General features: G+C 43.0%; 1 protein-coding gene across 3 annotated transcripts in view; it reads right to left on the reverse strand.

Moving 5' to 3' along the window:
- YEATS2 (YEATS domain containing 2) overlaps positions 1-14394 on the reverse strand; it is a 38339-nt gene that overhangs the window by 4002 nt on the left and 19943 nt on the right. For 2 of the 3 annotated variants that reach the window (XM_033149950.1, XM_033149949.1), the window contains 9 exons: positions 13393-13554; positions 12601-12774; positions 11730-11928; positions 9880-10011; positions 9110-9208; positions 7107-7218; positions 6224-6297; positions 4148-4227; positions 1994-2192 (listed from right to left, as the gene is read on the reverse strand). In XM_033149950.1, coding sequence (XP_033005841.1) covers positions 1994-2192; positions 4148-4227; positions 6224-6297; positions 7107-7218; positions 9110-9208; positions 9880-10011; positions 11730-11928; positions 12601-12774; positions 13393-13554 — 1231 coding nt within the window. Of the gene's footprint in view, positions 1-1993; positions 2193-4147; positions 4228-6223; positions 6298-7106; positions 7219-9109; positions 9209-9879; positions 10012-11200; positions 11243-11715; positions 11929-12600; positions 12775-13392; positions 13555-14394 lie in introns of those variants that run through there. The other variant, XM_033149951.1, reaches the window with a different exon arrangement.

Below are 14394 nucleotides of genomic sequence, written 5' to 3' on the forward strand. Positions count from 1 at the left end.
CTCATCAAGAGAAAGCACTTCCTTTTCAAGCTCCTTAAAAATGGCTAAAAGGGTACAATTGCGAAGTTCTATAGACCAACAGAAACACACTCCAGGAATCCACATCAGAGTGAGTCGTGCATATAGCAAGAACTGGGCCACAGAGGCATGCTGCCTCCTTTTGTGTTAGTCCACTCCAGGCTTGACTGCAGTCTTTCTAGATGTGACGTTCCCTACAGAACATGTTCTACAGTTCCACGTATATCAGGAAGCCAGGGATGGACAGCAGAAACCTAAACCCACCCCTCCCCTCCCTTTCCATGTCCTCCTTTTTAATATTACGTCAAGTGCTTTCCAGTAAAATCTGATTTTTGGCTTCTATTTCTGCAGTTTCAAGTTTTGGATAGAAAAACCCGGAAACATCTTCTGCATTGCAGAATGAAGAAACAGATGCTGAATCATTCCTTCTGCCTATTCCTGCTTTAATCCCCAATCTTGCTGCCACTTAAAACCCAGCCCACTCTTTCCCAACAAGCAAGCACCCGCCATTCTGGCAAGAGTGTAGAAAATAGCCACTTTCAGTAGAAGTCATTTAGTAATAGAAAGCTTCTGAATTATGTCTGCCAAATGAAATTGAAACTTTCAGGAGAGACAGATTGGAAAAGTAAGGGAGGGCAATTCTGTTTCCAAAATCAATTAGGGATTTTGCAAAACGTTTGGTAGCTCCTAACCGATCTCAATTTGGAAGAGCTTCCAAATGAGCAAGTTAGCAGCATGCTCTGTCTATACAGTAGGGCTAGGGAACCTCAGGCTTGGTGGTCAAATGTGGCACTCCAAGCTTCTCTATCCAGCTCTCAGGATTTCCTCCCAGGCCCATCCCCTCTCCCTAAGTCCTGATCTACATCTTCGATGCATGCTTTTGCCTGGCTGGAATGTGTCCGTGCACTGCAATAATGCCTGCAGGATGGAGAGAAGTGGGTGTTTAGAAACTACCACTGCATATCTTGAATATAGCTTACTGCACAGAGGTAAGAATCACATCAATTGCTCTGCCTGTTTTTGCCATTGCCATTGTTGGCAAGGTGGCCTCTTGAAGACTGACCTGGAGGAAATGTGGCCCTTGGGATAGAAGATTCCCCACCCCTTATAACAGAAAGGCAATCCGGCACAGTTCAATAGTGCACCATAAATATACCATGCCATGCAATACGGATTCTAGATTTGCTTTGTCAAAATCAGGTACAACTTGGTTTCCGGACTGCCACATTTCCACCCATTGGGGCTCCTGTGCCTCTAACGGTGGTGGTGGCCTGAAAAACCTTGTGGTTTCTTTTGAATCTCACCAAACCCAACAAAGAGCAAAGGAGCATCGAATCAGAGCAAATTTTCTTAAATTTAGTGGGTTCTTTAGTGCATGATCCCTGTCCCCGGCTCAGTGCAGGGTGGTGGAAGGGCTCTCAGGATGCTACAGAGAGCCTCAGCCCCACCTGACCAGTAGCACCTCCTCATCCAGCGGAGGGAGCAGCAAGGTCTCCAGTAGGAGGGGTAGGCAGCTCAGGAGCTGGAGAGCCGAGGCTCTGGGGATGTTGGAGAGACCCTGCACTCCTCTCGCTCAGCGGGCAAAGAGGGAGACACACTATTTCCGTTGCCCCAAGTACACAGAGGGGTGAAACAAAAAGAGGGGAGGCAGAGATTTCGTATACCGAAACTCTTATGTTGGGGTCAGAACCGGAAGGGGCCACTCCCGGATTCTGAAGACGGTTGATACAGACATGAACTTTTAAGCTCTGCACTGTACATAGTATGCACAATAAAACTACTAAAGAAACGGCTGGAGTCTTGCCTGGTTTCTCAGGAGCAACCATCCAAGGACCTTACAATCCCAAAAGCCCAAACTGAAATGAACAGAACTAAACTGGCAACAGGGGCTTATAGATGGGACTCTGGAGGTGGTGCGTTGTTAAATCATCACCAAGATACAGATGTTTAGAGATTCTGGAATAAGACTCCTTACCTGGCTCGTTGTCTATTTGTGTTAGCACATCTTCTATGGAATCTTCATTCCTCAGAGTTTCCGGGTCAGGTGGTGTGTAGCCATGGGAGCGACACCAATTTACAACCTGCTTTGTTTTCAAGGGGGCAATGCTGTGAAATTTTGGGTGTTTCTCTATGATTTCTTGGAGGATTTTCCTTATTGTCAGTGCTCGTTGCCACTATAACGGGGGGAAATCCAGAAAGGACAAGAGCTAAGATTTAGAACAAAAAACCCCCCTGTTTTTATCCATCTTTTACAACTTTAGAACAGGACAAATTATGGTAAATCAGTAAAAAGAAAACCATAACATTGTAGTTCATTGCAGAAAAACAACAACCAAGAGCACTGCAGATATAGTTATTGTTGCAAAAAGCTTTTGAAACAGGAATGCATTTCATCAGATCCATGATGAAAAATAGGACATTATGAAAATAGCTGCTTTTACATATTATCTCCAAGAGGGCCTAAGAAAGAGTTATGGGTTCAGTTCCTTGATCAGTGTATGGCCTTAGATTTTCAATCTGTAAACTAAGGTTGATGGTGATTTCTTAGTGTATTTCTAGAACAGGCATAGGCAAACTCCGGCCCTCCAGATATTTGGGACTACAATTCCCATCCCTGACCACTGGTACTGTTAGCTAGGGATGATGGGAATTGTAGTCCCAAATATCTGGAGGGTTAGGGTTTTTTTGGGGGGGGGGGGCAATACAAACTTGCACCACCAGCCCCTTGCCACACGCACAGCACAGTCCCTTCCTGTACAATTTCATGAATCATGCTCTCAGCCTCCTTCCCTGTTTGCAGACTGAAACAGAGTCTGACAAAGCTTGCTAACTATTTTGTTACTTGTAGAGAGGCAAATGGGTCTATTGTTGCAGCCTGCTACATCTGGGGGGGGGGGGGACAATGTGTGCCTTGTTTGGGTGCCCTCCCTACTTTCCTGTATTCTGTGCACAACAGAGGGGTCGTTTTGTGAAACAGGAAAGAGAAACAGAAGAACAAATAAGGAAAAAACAAAACAAGAAGAAATGAATAGCAAATCCTCTGTCCAAAGACTGGCCAAGCAGTTAGTCATAGTATGTTTAACAATGGTAATAAATCTCCAATGGGAAATTAAAGTGAAGGTGTCCTTAATTTCATTGTTTTTAGTAATGTAAACCTGCCTTTCATTTCATTACAGCTCTCATGATTTTTTCCCAGTGCAAGACCCACCGAAGTGTTTAGCAAGTCTTTGACATTTTTTTTGGACACATAGCAGGGGGGTCCGATTTCTATTACACACCCTCTTCTAATGAGTTCAAGGCAACATACAGTTTCTCCACTTTTTACAGTCATACCTCGGGTTACAGCCGCTTCAGGTTGTGTTTTTTCAAGTTAAGAACGTGGCAAACCCGGAAGTGTTTACTTCCAGGTTTCGCCGTGCGCGCATGCGCAGAAGCGCTCAATCACGCCACACACATGCGCAGAAGAGGCGTTCTAGTTGCAGACTTTTTGGGGTGCGAACAGCACCCCGAAACGGATTAAGTCCGCAACTAGTGGTACCACTGTATTAGCAAAGCATTCCTGCAAAGAAGGTTAGGCTGAGACTGTATGACTGGTCGAGGTAACCCAGCAAGCTTCATGGCTGCGTGAAGAAACTGAACCTTGTCTTCTTAATTCTTGGTCCAAAACTCTTAACCACTAAACCATGCTGCCTCCTGACTTAACTCCATATGATCTAGGTTATTCAGACAAAATTTGGACATCACAGAATGATGATACGGTAGAAGTCTCAAAGAACCACGTTTCCATTTCTTATATTACCATCATCACCCACCCTTCACCAGGCAGGTTACAACAACTTAAAATTCAGAATTAAAAGCAGTTAACGCAAATTAGTCATAGGAATTTACACAATGATTCACACTTAGTGCTAAAAATATCTGGAAGCCTCAAATTTATTTACATTTTATTAAGCCAATATCACTATATTTGAAAAAAGAAAATGAGTATAGATATATGTGTTAAATATAACCTAGACATCTGGAAGACATTTTAAAAATAAAAATCAGCTCCACAAAGGCACAGATTTCCAGCCAGACATTTCTCTGAGGGTTTAAGCTCATTTTTATAGAGCACATTAAGAAGATTTACCTCTGCAGCTCTCCGTTTTCCAATATTCCAGGTATAATATTGTTCCACAGAACTGGCACAATAGGAGTTGGCATCTTCAGCTAAAAAGCAGGGGGAAAGCACCAAAAATATATAAATTTTAACAGCTATGAAACAAAATGTATTGTGTGACTGGCTATTCCTGAACATTTTGTTATGCATTCATTTTGCATGAGAGAGAAAGTACAAGTGTGTGTGTGTGTGTGTGTTGAGTACATTCCCTGAGTCTCAGATTTAAAAAAATAAGTGGCAATCACATCTAAACACTTACTCCTGTGTTCCGCCAAAATGAACGATTCAGAGAGTAAGCGAAATGGCTGCCACAGCAGGACATTCTAACAGCAGCAAATCCCTTTCAGGGTTCTTGTTCTTAATACACAACCCACTCAGTGAAGACTGATTCTCCTGTTGCCTTTCCTCAGAGAAAAAGGCTCAAACTCCCTTAGTTACAAGGCATATAGAACACAAGCACTTTCTAAGTTCATATTATCTTATAGTGACCCAAAGGACAAAGTGAAACGAAAGAGGAGAATGGAAACAAGAGTTCCGATTTCTCAAAAATGGAAACTGGTCAGCAGCATCCATAGTAATGAATTACCTTTGTCCGTTAAACTAGGCTAAGAAAATAACTTAAGGCCAATTGTGTTAAAAAAAACAACAACACTGCGGAAAGGTATAGAAACTCTGCTGGTAAAAAGAACCCATAAATGTCAGAAAAGAAAATGTAAGAGCAGGAAAGGTTTTTGGGGGGTAAATAATACAAAGCAGAGGTGGAGAGCATTATTTCTCAAATAAGAGGCCCACACAATTACACTGCATTTTTTAAAAAGAGGCATTACACATATTTATGGCATCTCCTGTCATTACATTTTCTTTACGCCACCTCGTTTTCAACATTTGCTCCTGCTGTTTTCAAGCTTCCCTCAAGCCATGTAAGGTTAATTACCAGGGAAACATTAATAGTGTTAACAGTATGGGCAGCTTGCAGGTAAGCAATTAATGCATACTTTAATTAGCAACAGATGGATTAAATTGACAAATGGCTGCAAAAAGCTACCGGCAGTGGTAAGATACATATCTCCGGTCTGTCAGTACTGAGATAAGGCATGTGAAATGCTTTGGAAACTTTGTAGTTCCTTCTGAGTATTACTGATGTCATTGTCATCTTGCAACCATTCCCTGACAGGGATAGCCTAGTCATGGTGAACTGTGCTTTGATAACCTCTTGGCAGGATTACTGCAATGTGTTACACAGCTGCTCAAGTACAACCAGAGCTGTTCGGACGCCTATTCTGAAAGATCTACTCTGGCTGCCTATTTGCTTCCAAGCCCAATTTAAGGTGTCGGTGCATACTTTTAATGCCCTAAATGGCTTAAGACCCAAGCACCTGAAGGTGGCAGCATGCAAGAGTGGCATCTGCAGAAGATCTCCAGTAATCAGGAGAGGCATTACTTACTTAACAGAGGCATGTTATCCTATCACACAGGTGAAGGCCTTTTTTGTGGTGGCACCCCAACATTGATTTTAAGTTGAACTTTTATGTTGTGTGAATTCTATTCACAGTTCAGCACACTACCACTGGTATCTTCCAATAAGGAGTTATTAAGAAATATTTTAAACAGCATGAATAATGGATTGCAGCCTGCAACACTTACAACTTGTGCAGAGAAGGTTAAGTAATAATAATGATAATAATAATTTATCACTTATACCCCACCTATCTGGCTGGGTAGTGAGATTGGAACTATACAAGTACTGAGATTATTCAGATTTCTATATATTTTGCAAAGAACATCTTTTGTCGCTTCTTGAGTTCTTTTGCTCTTTTCCATGATGAAATCTCAAAGGTACGTGGCCACAGAGGTCATAGTTCACTGGCAAAGGAATCATTCAATTTGGTTGTGTACTTTTAAATCGTTTATTTATTGATTATGACTACTTTTGTAATTAGGTGATATTTTTCATGTTGAAAGCTGCCTTGAGCATGTTTTGAACTATGGAAAGGTGGCATGCAAATAAAATTGTGTGTGTGTGTGTGTTTTCCTGCAGGTTCTTACTTCTCTCAGCAATCAATGGCACTTTCTTTACTATTGCTGTCAAAAGTTGCTGGAGGTTGTCCAAATACTCTGTCCTGTAAAAAAATCAAGAGAGCACGTTTTATATTATCGCTTTTAGGTCAACTCATGCACACAAGATGCCACAGGTTGCCCCAAAACAGACCCTTCCTAAGAAGCATCTGGTTAGCACAACTCAAATGCATGAAGGACTAACATAACATATCCAGCTGTTGCAGAGAGCTATAGAAAAATATACAAGATTTAGCTAATTTGCTTCCATGCTCAATTTGCATAAGCACATTAAAGCAACTCTCAATGCTGTATCCAGCAGACAGAATGAACCTGATGCAGCAACCAGTACACTGTCAAGTGTGCTTCTGAAGCATTGGGTGAAATCCAAGCCAAACAGCTTCTGACCCAGTGGAAGGATGTGCTAATGTTAATGCTAAGAGAAGGGGGGCAGTTTGCCAATTCCCACTTCCTACTTCCGTCCCCTTGACTCTTCCTGCGCCGTCACTTACATTAGTTGATGCCTCCACTGGATCAAAAGCCACTCGGGGAAGGGAGTGGCAGCACCAGATTTGTATTCTGGCCGGCCAGAGCTCTGCCTACTCATTTGGTGCCCACATAAGTTCCATTATAGCCACTTAGAACTTTTGGATTGTGAGCCACTATTTCACTTGAAGAAATTTCATTTCCTATCAAGTAGGGCTTGTTGCGTTAGCAAAAGCAGATGCATGGAGTTCCCCCTCATGTAATCCAAGTGAAGTATAAATGTACAGTTTAGCATTTGTTATGAGTAACCCCCCCTTACAAATCTGGCCCCCAGTGAGCAATATCCCTATTGCAACTCATAAAGTTTTAACTCGGCAAGAATAATTACCCAATGACATAGTTTCCAAGTTCAGAACTTTCCTCTGCTTTCACTGTCACCTGACCATCTTGGGAGATAAGTGAACTGCAGCTCTGTCCTGCTGAATCAGGCTCCAGCTTAACTTCAGAAGATAAAAGAATAATTAAAATAAATACACCTGTTAAAAAATTTAAAGACAGCTGTAGAAAAAAAATTAGGTTTACCTAGCCTTGAATCTGTCAATTAGCTAATAAAAGAGTCAAAGCTGTTATTTATAACTGAATAACTGGGGTTTTAATATATTTATAGGACAAGAAAAAGACCTTGAGATGGTGCTGGCTGGTTACTCCAGGGAGTTTGTTGCTGGAGCAACCAGGTCCCTGCTTGTCCTCTAAAATATGTGTAAAATCCTGCAATTCATCCAAGCAGTTTTAAAATATCCATGCTCTCCTGAAAAGTCTTCATCCAATTCATAGAAAAAATAATTAATAATTAGGAAAAAGGAGATGGTAGCAGTGTTGGTGGTAGAACTGAAGTCAACAGCACTGTCTAGATCAGGGGTCGCCAAACATACCTGGCCTCGGGCCGGTTCCTCCAGCGCCAATTGCGCTGTGGGCCGGAGAGGGCGCGCGCGCGCTATTTCCGGCGCACTTTCAGGTCTGCAGAGGCTGTGCACACGTGTACAAGCTATTTCTGGTGCTCCGCGACCCGAAAGTGGGCAGCTGCGCTGCACCGCACCAGTAAGAGCGGGCGGCAGGGGTTGCCAGGGGCCGGAAAACCGTGTCCCCTGGGCCGTATCCGTTTTCTTTTGGAAGATTCATTTTCATTTTCCACACAAGAATATTTCTGCTCTGTTATTTTGGAAAATATTTCAGCTGAGACCAGCAGCTTCTTATGGGAGGAATACATTAAAAGCTCATTAGCACTATCCCTAAGACTCCCAAGTGAAACCACTGCTGTACTTCTTGAGCTGCTGAAAAGCATTTTTTAATTAACCGCATTTTAGGATACTGCTTACAGAGAAAAATGCACCCATATTGTTATGCCTCAGCAGTATGTGTCACTGCATGCATTTTTAGTTCTCGTGCATAAAGGAATTTGACCACGGACATATCAGCGCCTTCTGAGTATCTTGTAGCATTGTTATACTCTACTGCAGATTTATTTATTAAGCTAACAGAGTGATCCATGCTCTCAGGTCTGCTGTCTTGATGGGGTGGAGGTACCTCTACAATGGTGGGAAAGAGCTTTGCTGGTGGGGGAGCGGGGCTTGTCTGCCACAGAATTCTCTGGAGGCATGGACCTACTGTTGATGATGGAAGAAGAGTTTGGATTTGATATCCTGCTTTATCACTACCCTAAGGAGTCTCAAAGCGGCTAACAATCTCCTTTCCCTTCCTCCCCCACAACAAACACTCTGTGAGGTGAGTGGGGCTGAGAGACTTCAGAGAAGTGTGACTAGTCCAAGGTCACCCAGCAGCTGCATGTGGAGGAGCGGGGACACGAACCCAGTTCACCAGATTACGAGTCCACCACTCTTAACCACTACACCATGCTGGCTCTTGATAGTGTTAGTGCCAGAGGTAGTTGGGGTTAGGGCTCAAACCAGGGCACTTGAGGGGTGCGACTGGATCCAGAGACATGACCTGCCATTCCTGGGATCAGGCTTATCAGCTATGCCTGGAGCTAGTATAGTTAATTCTCTTCCCCACTGGTTTCAACAAGGAGAAAATGTTATAAAATGGAGATCTGCTGGGACAAAAAAAGAAAACTGATGAGCCCACTTCACACACCCACCCACACACACACACCCGGTTACCACTCAGTTTTACTAAGCTCAGAGCCACATTTCTGCATGTACATTTGCCATGAAAGTATCAGGCTGGCAAGTCTTTGTATGTGAGTCAGGTCCTGGTAAAAATGTCCACAGAAGAAAAGTCAAACAAATTCGATTACAACCACCAATAATGATGTCAGTGATTTTCCAGAGGTGAGCAAGGGCAAGGTCTGATCACAATAACAAATAATTTTACCTTTTGCAACAGACACTGCAGAAGGGCTTGGAACAACTGCATTTGTTGAGGTTACGGGTGTAACAGCAGACACTTTGCTGGATGAAAGTGATTGTATCACTGAGAGAAAAGAAAAATACTGGTTTCACATTGATATGTAGGTATTTTCAACAAACAATCAAAGAAACTGCTAGGCAATTGTATTGATCAATTATTTTACTAATCCTTAGTGGAGATGGGCAGATCAATTGTTTATAGTATTTTGGTGCAGAAACTGTAACTTGTTTATAGTAACTTAACTCTATAGTTAAGTGTCAGTAGTGTGTGTTACGTATCACATACAGTAATAACAAGTGCATTTGAATGATCATGCCTTCGCTTAGTATGTTAAGATTTGAACAAGCCTTTTACTGTGCACATATCCGCTTTGAACAAATTGGCAAACAAATCAGGAAGTATCCACTTGACCATAGTTTCCCATTTCATCTAAACCAGGAAACTGTGGTTACCAGCTTTGGAACAATCCAGGGTATTCTAGTTTGAAGTTGGTTTAATAACCTGGATTGTTCCAAAGCTCATAACTATAGTTTCCTGGTTGAGATGAAATGGGAAGCTATAGTAAATAGACTTCACAACTGGTCAGTTAGTTTTTTGCACAAAGGGGGCTGCATGTGCAGCCAAAATGTTAATAATCCATTTTGTTTCTTAAGCCAAGATATTACCTAAACTGTCCAAATACTCTCATCAAAAGCATGTGTACACACTTGTAGTCATGCCAAACTGAATTTTACCTTTGTTCACGGGCATCAATATTGTTTGGACTCCTCCAGAGGCAGCACTCACACCAAGTTGCTTGAGTTGGCTGGGAACCGTCAAAATAGCTTGCTGGGGACTATTTTGACTGGAGTGGATCTTTAACAATCCTAGAAGAGAAGGTATGCTTAAAGAGAGCTCTTGCTCCTTTCTGCACAAGGTAAGAGACTATGAAATCAGCTCTTATGTCAACAGCAACAAAAAAGGGGAGGGATGCTGATAACAACAGAATAAAGCATCAACTGAAAACCACCACTAAGGAAGTCTGACAATTAAACAGTCAATTTGTAGCTACAATTGAAAAGTCTTGTGCAAAGATAGCGTTTCTAAAGCAGTGATGCAGCGATGTACCACTGATAAATACTGCCTATCCAGAACAACGTTATGTTATTTAGAAATGGGAGTTGAACAGGTAAATTATGTTGAAGAAAACACACTTCATTCTTTAAAACAAAATAAAATAAAAAATTCCTTCCAGTAGCACCTTAGAGACCAACTAAATTTGTTCTTGGTATGAGCTTTCGTGTGCATGCACACTTCTTCAGATACACTGAGGTGTATCTCAGTCAAACATCCATGTGCCTCTCTAGGACTGCAAGGGCACACAGAGAGGGGTTCTCAGCAACAGGCCCTCAGCTGTGGAACTCCTTTCCCTTGAAAACATAGGTTTTTGCCTATCTGCGCATCTTCTGGAAGCAGTGCAAGAGTTTAAGAGCTCTGCACCCTTTTAGCAGTCACAGATGTGGAGTTTAGCTGCACCTTAACTTTTCCAAATAGTTACTTACATAAAAAAAATTAAACCACTTGCTGCCACCTCAAAGTTATTTACTATAACTGCTTATATCCCGTATCTTAAAAAAATTCCCCACAAAGTGGCTTACAAACCCTCTCCCCCATAAATAATAAAAACACAGATCAAATAAACCAAGGGAAACAGGCAGAAAAGCACAGCAGCAACATATTTTTAAACTGTCTGACAAAAATAAAGGTTTTTGGTTTTTCCCCCCAGAAGAAAGTTGATGGACTTTCCAGGGAGAAGATTCAGCAGTAGTGTTGCACCACTAAAAAGGCTGCATCCTCGGAACTCACCAATTGGCACTTCATTAATAATGGGTCCAAGAGCAGGTGCTACTCAAAACTCATGCATACGTATGAAGATACCTTTAAACTCCTAAATGGCCTAGAGGCAGACCAAACACCAGCACTTTTGATTTTCTTTAGAAAGAGGTCTGGCAAGAAATACAGTGGCCTCGTTAGGTGATCCAAATCCTGCCATTTCAGCACCCAAAATACCAATGCATTATAGGTCTCGATTTAAAAGGTAGCAGGAGCAAAGGAAAGTGTAGGGTCCTCGGTTAGTTGCACATGAGTAAGCAGGCAAAACTCCAAGCTTCCTTTAAGAGTTTTATTGTGCAAACTATGTACAGTGCAGAGCTAATAAGTTCATGTCTGTATCAAGCGTCGTCAGAATCCGGGAATGGCCCCTTCCGGTTCTGACCCCAACAAAAGAGCTTTGGTATACGGAAACCCTGCCTCACATCCTTTCATTTCACCCCTTGACGCCTTTGGGGCGCCAGAAGCTGCGTGTCTCCTTCATCGCCCCTTGAGTGAGGGGAGTGCAGGGTTTCTCCAGCATCCTCAGAGCCTCTTCCCTCCATACCCTGAAATGCCTGCCCCTCCCCGCTGGAAGCCTCGCTGCTTCCTCTGCTGCCAGTGGAGGTGCTGCTGCTCAGGTTGGGCCGGGGCTCTCTGTAGCATCCCAAGAGCCCTTCCACCACCTTGCGCTGCGCCGGGGACAGTTCCCTGACAGAAAGGGAATTTTCCTTACCTGATACTGCAGTTTTCCCAGATGTTGGGGCTGGGGCAGCCACCCAAGAAGCAATGCTTACAACCGCAGATGCATTTGTTTTATTAGGAACAGCCGATGCTGCTTGCCCCTGGTTGGCAGAAACTTGTGGCTGCTGTCCGGACACCTTCACTACAGGGCCTGCAGCTGGAGATGAGCTAGAGCTTCCACTGTCCGCTTGCTGTGTTAAAATGATTGAATATTGGGTTGAAGAACACCAGCCAGCGCAAATTACGAATTCATTCACCCCTGACGAACTTAATGTGGAAGTACACATTACCTTCACAAACCTGCGCTTTTAGACATGCACGTAACCAAGATTATGTGGGGGCCTCTGTGAACTGCCCTGAGATCTTCGGATGAAGGGCAGTATACAAATTTAATGAATAGTAATAACAATCTGTAGGAGAGAATCACAGAGTGAACAGGAGAGCTGCTTAAGCCCTCCTCTGCCTGCTGATCCATCCTGGGATTCTGTATGCTGCCCGGAGCTCCATTGGGGGAGGCAGGAGAGGCATACATGTAACAAAATGAATAAAAATTCTGCAAATGCCACAGAACTAGAGGAGTCAGGGGTCAGTGGCAACCACAAATATTGAAGTAAAATTCATCTCAATAATTTGGGTGAATAAGACAAGCCAAAATATCAAATTGCACCAAGTAATTTCTTTTCTTTTTAAGTAAAGCTAGTAGCAAGCAGGACAGTTTCTGAAAATTTAAAATACCTTTTACTTCAAGGGAATCAAAACTGATGAAGTAGAAGATTCTAATTTCATAGGCTTCATGTGCAGAAGCCACACTTTCCTGAGCGGTTGCACTTGCACTAGAAACCTGACATACCACTTGACCTCACCTGTGCAACTCCATTTGTTGGCAGAGTCACGGACGATGTTGTCGCTGCAGTGATCACTCCACCAGATACTCTTAGCACAGTGGTGCCAGGTTTGGAGAGCTGCGATGATGCTGGCAAGGTTTTCAGTGTATTATCGGATATTTTCATCAGTGATGCTTGTCCACTGGAAGCCGCCTTTGAAATTAAAATAAAAATTTAAGTGGAAACCGCAACTTCCTATGAATCAAAGGTTTGCCAAAAAATGTGATGAAAACGAGCGGGCATTCCTCCCAATCTGTTTTTAAATGCTTTGGGATGGGCCTGGAAACACGGAATACCAAGAAGAAGAAAGTCCCACTGGGTTTCATGGGATTACTTTTTTTTTTTTTGGTACAACAGATCAATAGTTACTGTTTTGGAAAGCAAGTGAAAGTAATTCCTTGTTTCTACTTCCCCACTCCCAATCCCACTATTCTGATGAGGAAGCTGAGAACCTTTTCATAGTGTTGAACTTTTCCTTTGACAACAAGTCTGCAATAAAGGCTGAGATCCAGGGAGCTACTTTAGACATCCCCAAGGACTTGGGCCTGCCCAGAGGCATTTCCAACTATTTCATTTGTATAACTGACTTCCTGATCCCCATGTCATATCACAAGCACCTTTTGAAAGCCCCCTCCCATTTCAGAAGTTACATGATATGTATGCATACTGAAAGGGCTACTGTTTCACAGTACACACAAGCACAAAGCCCCCTTGTACCAGTTGTGTGTTTGCTCTTTCAATCCCAATCAAAGCCCTGAACATGGCAGTTACCTGTGCAAACAGAGCTGCTGTTTTGTGTCCAGTTATCACTTTCAACGCCTGGTGTCCTTGAGCAGATGGTGTCCCGGCACTTGCATTACCTTGCACAACTGTTCCAGATGTTGCTTGTTTCGCAGAACTCTGGTGAGATGGCTGGCCAACTAAAAAGGTGCCCTGGAACAAACAAGGAAACTGCTACAGTGAGTGCCCCAAGAAATCTGCTCCCACCACCATCACCAAAGAGAAACTTTTCTAAAGAAGAAGTCCTACTGCAAATTCTGGCCCTCTCAGGTTTGATTTTTTTGACAGGCAAACTGTTTTGCTCTTCCAGTACCACTTATCTGGGTGATACCACCTCATCTCAGTTAAGAAACTCAACCTGATGTTCCTGGCCTCCCCACTCTCCTCATGCCTGGCCATGGCCCATGCTGGCTGGGACTTATGAGAGAGAGCTGGGAGTCCAACAACATCTGGAAGGCGACAGGCTGGGGCAGGCTAATTATGAACATTTTATTTTTATTTAAAAAGCTATCCTGTCAAACGGTTTCAAATGTTCATAAAACACTCCTACCTCACTGTTTCATTGAATTCAGCCTGGCCACTGGCATACTACATAATGCAATTGCCTCCTGCACAACTGTCACTATTACCTTTTTGCTATGGAGACAAGAAAAAATGTGAAGGCAGATTCACAGAGGCTGTGCTTTCTCAAGAGCCCTAGTAGGCCGAGTCTTGCTTCTCTAACCCAGGAGTATATCACCAACATAGTGCCTTCCACATATTGTTGGGATCCCCAACAACCATCAGCCAGAACTTGCATGGCCAGTGGTTAGGAAGGGTGGAAATTAGAATACAGCAACCACATGGGCTTCCCCTGCTCTAACCAATTGTATTAGTGACCTAACCCAGAGCCACTCATGTTTTATCTAGCATCCAGCAACAGCAGAGATCTACAGAAGGGAGTGGCAAAACTCATGGAGAACCCCCCCCCCAAAAAAAACTCCAAAACAAAGA

Source organism: Lacerta agilis, chromosome 5, assembly GCF_009819535.1.
Source record: "Lacerta agilis isolate rLacAgi1 chromosome 5, rLacAgi1.pri, whole genome shotgun sequence".
Taxonomy (NCBI): Eukaryota; Metazoa; Chordata; class Lepidosauria; order Squamata; family Lacertidae; genus Lacerta; species Lacerta agilis.